Source organism: Pseudorasbora parva, chromosome 14 (assembly GCF_024679245.1).
Source record: "Pseudorasbora parva isolate DD20220531a chromosome 14, ASM2467924v1, whole genome shotgun sequence".
NCBI lineage: Eukaryota > Metazoa > Chordata > Actinopteri > Cypriniformes > Gobionidae > Pseudorasbora > Pseudorasbora parva.
Window position 1 is genome coordinate 16,174,226 of NC_090185.1, and position 7,524 is coordinate 16,181,749.

The 7,524-nt window shown below is 34.9% G+C and overlaps 1 protein-coding gene across 1 annotated transcript; it reads right to left on the reverse strand.

Moving 5' to 3' along the window:
* Positions 1–76: 76 nt before the first annotated feature.
* timm13 (translocase of inner mitochondrial membrane 13 homolog (yeast)) lies at positions 77–2,113 on the reverse strand. Its single transcript, XM_067415657.1, has 3 exons — positions 1,892–2,113; positions 1,109–1,177; positions 77–1,020 (listed from the first exon to the last, which is right to left on the reverse strand). The coding sequence occupies exons 1-3, from the start codon at positions 2,009–2,011 to the stop codon at positions 922–924; spliced, it is 288 nt and encodes a 95-aa protein (XP_067271758.1). The 5' UTR covers positions 2,012–2,113; the 3' UTR covers positions 77–921.
* Between the last annotated feature and the right edge of the window lie 5,411 nt (positions 2,114–7,524).

Genomic DNA, 7,524 nt, shown 5'->3' on the forward strand with positions numbered 1-7,524 from the left:
CTACTTTGTACAAATGGTGCTACATCTGTTCATCTGATATTTTACCAATGCAACAAAACCATCAATAAAAATGGACTGACTTGATGATATTTATTTGCATTCCATAAAAACAGCACAACATCTGTCTGGACATGTCTTGGTGGACTTTGCATCTCTGTCCAAGCCTTTACAAAACTCAATGAAGCAAAAAAACTGCTTTTACAAGGGTTTGCAATTCATGAGTGTCTAAACAGCCCTACTACTGTACCTAACAGACAATGTGACAAATGACACTCCAGGGTCGACAATTGCAGTTTGTTCTTCAGTGGTAAGTAAGAAGCGCTATTTTGGCCGATCCTGGAGAAGAAGCGACAATTATTGCAACAAAGACGCCCCTGAATTCTCCCCCTCTGGGAGAAGAACAAGGTTTGTGGAACAGGTGGTAAAGTGAGCCGTTCCCTCAGGGAATGGAGTTACATCCACCCAATGACAAAAGGCTGACAGATAGCTCATGGAATTTTGATTGGCTGCTTGATGAATGGATAACAGCATAACGGGAAGGAACCCGATTTAACATTGTTTTTACCAAAACCAGTTTACCAGGAATTGGATTCCAAAAGGGTGGAGCTAAACTCCTGACCTGTCCTCTTGTTATCCCAATTCTGGTCATTACTTTACGAATAAAAACTGCTACTACATTTACCAATCCTTTAATTTAAATTTCTATGTCTTGTTTAATAATTTTAACATGGTTTGAAAACAAAACGTAATGAAAAATGTCCATGTAGAGTCTAAATCCAACCACCTGGTTCCTTCTGTAGCCATAACTGTTGTTGCGTGGTAAGAGTGCCAAGTCTATACACTCGTCGTGCATTTGGAGACCAGGCATCTCTACCTGAGGACTCAGGTGATACCGAGGTAGTACTGGCCGCCATCCGCACATCAAATACGTGCCCTTTCCCTCTGTAATCTGGAATTATATGCGCGGGAGACAGTGTTCCATGCATCCATGTAGCGGTCCATACACATGGCAATGCATTTCTGGAAAAAAACGAAAGGGTTATGCATGGGTCTAGATGTTATTTCCTTTCAGGAACAGGAACAGTGGTAGAGGAAGTCATGCTCTTACCTGTTCAGAGTTGTCCAACGTGCTTCCTGGTTTGCCAATGCATTTCTTGAAGCATTTATCGGTCATTCTCTGCAATGTACCACAAAGAGCATTAGGAATGCATGGCATATTTCTAGTATTCTAGTACTATAGTACATTTTGGTACTTTTTGTAATTGGATACCTCCTTGATGACCCTTATTACGATGGCAGTATCATATACCAAAAATAACTTTTTAAAAATAACAATTAATTTACAGTATAGTACAGTAATGCTACAGATGGTCAATTTTGAAGTCCTTTGGAATACCATGTAAATTAACACTGTAGCCTATGAATCCATGAATCACTCTACCATGGCACTACCACAGTACTTTCTCAATGGGTACCATGCTACTTCAAAGATTACCATGATAGTACAATGGTACATGTTAAAAAATAGTTACCATAGTACAGAGACAAAGCCACTGTCAAAAAAAAAATAAAAAAAAAATTGAACAGTGGAGGTAACATCGTAGATGTTTAAGCCACCATGGTATTTTTTGGTAAGTGTATACAGTGATGATACCAGATAATATTACTGTTCCAAAATTACATTTACATCGTACTCCAAAGTATACCATAGTAGCACATTTACATTAGAGTAGGCTAATCTATTTATTCAGCAACATTTAATGACCAAATCTATCCAACACAAGTATCTTACATACATTAATTAATTCTAAGAAGCACGATGAAATTCATTTATTTGTAGAGTTTATTTAAAACAGTATTTAACATCTTAAAGTCAGGTTAAAGTCACTACCTGCAGCAGTTCTTGCGCGTTTGCAACGGCAATCTGAACTTTGACCTGCTCCATTATAGTGCCAGTGTCCATTTTACCAGAAGACGAGCCCGAAGAGAAATCAGAACCAAAACTATCCATTTTACACACTTATAGATCTAACAACAGTGATACACTGGATTAAAGTCTGTGTCGCTTCTGTACATGTGATAATTTTGCCCTTGAGATCAACCGGAAGCGCTCTGAAAAACATCCTGACTGTTGACTTCTGGGAAATGAAGTTTTTTTAAACAAAACTAAATAAGATCATAACGTGTTGATTTTTAAACAACAATTAAATCGAGTTTAAGGGAATGTGTTATTAGGGTCGTTCCTGGTATTCTGTACATTTTGGCCATCATAAAAAATATAGAAAATTAGTTTAAGAAAGTAAAGAAATTTGTTTGTGTCGTGATATGGTGGTGTAAAACATTGGAAAAAAATATTTTGGTCAAACTGGGGTAATTAAAGGTAACAATTTATTAAGCAAACAAAATGAATGAAATGGTAGATAAGTTGGACAAGTCAGTGCCGCCGCTCCCACCCGCTCCCACCACGCGCTCCGCGTAGGGCACCAAGTGCTGAGGGGGGCACCACGTTCTCGGCATCACGACGGCCAGCGGCGGTACTGAGTGGTAAGCCTAAAGGACGGGTGGATGTTTCCTATCGCTCACGTAGGCTATACAACCATATACAAATGCACTTTATTTTAAACATATGCAAAACATTGCCCACAAACTTTAAATGCACATTTTCTTCAACTTTAAAGGTCCACTGAAATCAAAATTTAATATTTTTAGCTTTTAGTATGACTGTGTTAGCCTTAAAGTTATGAATAAGCTGGTATGTTCCAAAACTATGACAAAATTTGCATTTAGGAGATATAAGCATTCAAAATTTACAGTCTCTCCTGTATCTCAGATTTTGGTGACATCATCGCAGACTTCACGTTCTCGTCAAATCTTCTGTTCAATCAAAATGCTCTCTAGAATCTCCTTCACTGCTGAAGCTGTGGCTGAAATCGGTCAGTTGTTAACACACATTTACTCATTTCTACATGATGAAAGGCACATATCACACTATATATGTAGGAAACGATTCAGTGTAAATATGCTTTCATTTGAGGCGAATAAAGTCTGTTTTCACGTTAGTTTCACGCACCCCAATTTAGGCTCTGGTCTAAATTTAGACTAACGATACAGATACGAGAGCGCAGCGCGGATCATATGCGCGATTCCGCGCAGACAACATATCGTCCCATTTGAATTCTGCACAGAATGCTGCATTTCAGAAGCGATATGAAAGAGATTATGATGGTAAACAGTTAGAGGAAACTGGCTTTACCAAACAGAGAAAGGTCTGCTCTTGCGCTCTCAAACTGTATATTGAAGGGATAGTTCACTTTAAAATAAAAATTCTGTCATCCTTAACTCACCCTCAAGTTGTTTCAACCTGTATGAATTTTCTTTCTTCAGCTGAACACAAGGGAAGATATTTTGAAGAATGTCAGTAACCAAACAGTCAACTGGAGCCATTGACTTCCATAGTAGGAAAAAAAAGTACTGGAAGTCAATGGCTCCAGTTAACTGTCTGGTTACTGACATTCTTCAAAATATCTTCCGTTGTGTTCAGCTGAAGAAAGAAATTCATACAGGTTTGAAACAACTTGAGGGTGAGTAAAGGATGACAGAATTGTCATTTTAAAGTGAACTATCCCTTTAACGAAACTCTATTGGCTGTTTCAAAAAAGGGGAGGAACTGCTAACAGCTGGAGCCGATTCAGGGGAAATTACGTCAACATATTGATTAATGCAGCGCGTTCCAAAGCACTTCACTTAATTTCACAGTAGCCCCTTTCACACTGCGATTCCGGCAAATACACGGATAATGCGACCCGGCATTTGTTCCCGGGTCGCTAAATTTCGTCCATTCACACTGCCAGCGAAATACCGTAATATGTGCACTTTCACACACAACCCGTAACGGTCTTGGGTCGAGTTGACACGTGACATCCTGATATGACGTATAATGGCGAGCGATCTCAGCTTCAGCGCGGATAGTAAGGAGCTCCGTGGTCTCGACTTGTGTCCAGTTTGCACACATTTCTGCTTGTTTAATTTTAGTTTCTTTTGTATACGAACACTCTCTGTGTTTAAAACACAGACTAGCTCTTCTGGCACTGCAGGGTTGTATTATTGAAAAAACAAGCTCTAGGAGTAGCACGATAACTACGTACACGTTGCGGCATTAGTTTCGGCTTTTGTTCACACAGCGCTCGTCCCGGGTCGAATACCGCAATATTACTAGGTCCCCGACCCGTGTCGAATTCGGTAATAAATCCCGGGACATGGTTGCTTTCACACAGAAGGCGACCCGGCAATGTTCCGGGAATATTGCGGATACGACGTGCAGTGTGAAAGGGGCTACTAGCCTGGTATACACTGTCGTAATTCAGTATTTTTGTCCATTTTGAATTTGTGTGATAATTGAATAATTTCCACTTTTTTGTCATGGTATACACTGTCGTAATTCAGTATTTTGGTCAATTATTCAATTATCACATAAATTCAAAATGGACAAAAATACCGAATTACGACAGTGTATACCATGACAAAAAAAGTGGAAATTATTCAATTGTCAAACAAATTCAAAATGGACAAAAATACTGAATTACGACAGTGTATACCATGACAAAAAAAGTGGAAATTATTCAATTATCACACAAATTCAAAATAGACAAAAATACTGAATTACGACAGTGTATACCATGACGTAAAAGTGGAAATTATTCAATTATCTCACAAATTCAAAATGGACAAAAATACTGAATTACGACAGTGTATACCATGACAAAAAAGTGGAAATTATTCAATTATCACACAAATTCAAAATTGACAAAAATACTGAATTACGACAGTGTATACCATGACAAAAAAAGTGGAAATTATTCAATTGTCACAAAAATTAAAAATGGACCAAAATACTGAATTACGACAGTGTATACCATGACAAAAAAGTGGAAATTATTCAATTATCACACAAATTCAAAATGGACCAAAATACTGAATTACGACAGTGTATACCATGACAAAAAAGTGGAAATTATTCAATTATCACACAAATTCAAAATGGACAAAAATACTGAATTACGACAGTGTATACCATGACAAAAAAGTTGAAATTATTCAATTATCACACAAATTCAAAATTGACAAAAATACTGAATTATGACAGTGTATACCATGACGTAAAAGTGGAAATTATTCAATTATCTCACAAATTCAAAATGGACAAAAATACTGAATTACGACAGTGTATACCATGACAAAAAAGTGGAAATTATTCAATTATCACACAAATTCAAAATGGACAAAAATACTGAATTACGACAGTGTATACCATGACAAAAAAGTTGAAATTATCCAATTATCACACAAATTCAAAATGGACCAAAATACTGAATTACGACAGTGTATACCATGACGTAAAAGTGGAAATTATTCAATTATCACACAAATTTAAAATTGACAAAAATACTGAATTATGACAGTGTATACCATGACAAAAAAAGTGGAAATTATTCAATTGTCAAACAAATTCAAAATGGACAAAAATACTGAATTACGACAGTGTATACCATGACAAAAAAGTGGAAATTATTCAATTATCACACAAATTCAAAATGGACAAAAATAATGAATTACGACAGTGTATACCATGACATAGAAGTGGAATTTATTCAATTATCACACAAATTCAAAATGGACAAAAATACTGAATTACGACAGTGTATACCATGACATAGAAGTGGAATTTATCCAATTATCACATAAATTCAAAATGGACAAAAATACCGAATTACGACAGTGTATACCATGACAAAAAAAGTGGAAATTATTCAATTGTCAAACAAATTCAAAATGGACAAAAATACTGAATTACGACAGTGTATACCATGACATAGAAGTGGAATTTATTCAATTATCACACAAATTCAAAATGGACAAAAATACTGAATTACGACAGTGTATACCATGACAAAAAAGTGGAAATTATTCAATTATCACACAAATTCAAAATGGACAAAAATAATGAATTACGACAGTGTATACCATGACATAGAAGTGGAATTTATTCAATTATCACACAAATTCAAAATGGACAAAAATACTGAATTACGACAGTGTATACCATGACATAGAAGTGGAATTTATCCAATTATCACACAAATTCAAAATGGACAAAAATACTGAATTACGACAGTGTATACCATGACAAAAAAGTGGAAATTATCCAATTATCACACAAATTCAAAATGGACCAAAATACTGAATTACGACAGTGTATACCATGACATAGAAGTGGAATTTATTCAATTATCACACAAATTCAAAATGGACAAAAATACTGAATTACGACAGTGTATACCATGACAAAAAAGTGGAATTTATTCAATTATCACACAAATTCAAAATGGACAAAAACACTGAATTACGACAGTGTATATACCATGACAAAAAAGTGGAAATTATTCAATTGTCACACAAATTCAAAATGGACAAAAATACTGAATTACGACAGTGTATACCATGACAAAAAAGTGGAAATTATTCAATTGTCACAAAAATTCAAAATGGACCAAAATACTGAATTACGACAGTGTATACCATGACAAAAAAAGTGGAAATTATTCAATTATCACACAAATTCAAAATGGACCAAAATACTGAATTACGACAGTGTATACCATGACATAGAAGTGGAATTTATTCAATTATCACATAAATTCAAAATGGACAAAAATACTGAATTACGACAGTGTATACCATGACGTAAAAGTGGAAATTATTCAATTATCTCACAAATTCAAAATGGACAAAAATACTGAATTACGACAGTGTATACCATGACAAAAAAGTGGAAATTATTCAATTATCACACAAATTCAAAATGGACAAAAATACTGAATTACGACAGTGTATACCATGACAAAAAAAGTGGAAATTATTCAATTATCACACAAATTCATAATGGACCAAAATACTGAATTACGACAGTGTATACCATGACGTAAAAGTGGAAATTATTCAATTATCACACAAATTCAAAATTGACAAAAATACTGAATTACGACAGTGTATACCATGACGTAAAAGTGGAAATTATTCAATTATCACACAAATTCAAAATTGACAAAAATACTGAATTACGACAGTGTATACCATGACAATAAAAGTGGAAATTATTCAATTGTCACACAAATTCAAAATGGACAAAAATACTGAATTACGACAGTGTATACCATGACATAGAAGTGGAATTTATTCAATTATCACACAAATTCAAAATGGACAAAAATACTGAATTACGACAGTGTATACCATGACAAAAAAGTGGAAATTATTCAATTATCACACAAATTCAAAATGGACAAAAATACTGAATTACGACAGTGTATACCATGACAAAAAAAGTGGAAATTATTCAATTATCACACAAATTCAAAATAGACAAAAATACTGAATTACGACAGTGTATACCATGACGTAAAAGTGGAAATTATCCAATTATCACACAAATTCAAAATGGACAAAAATACTGAATTACGACAGTGT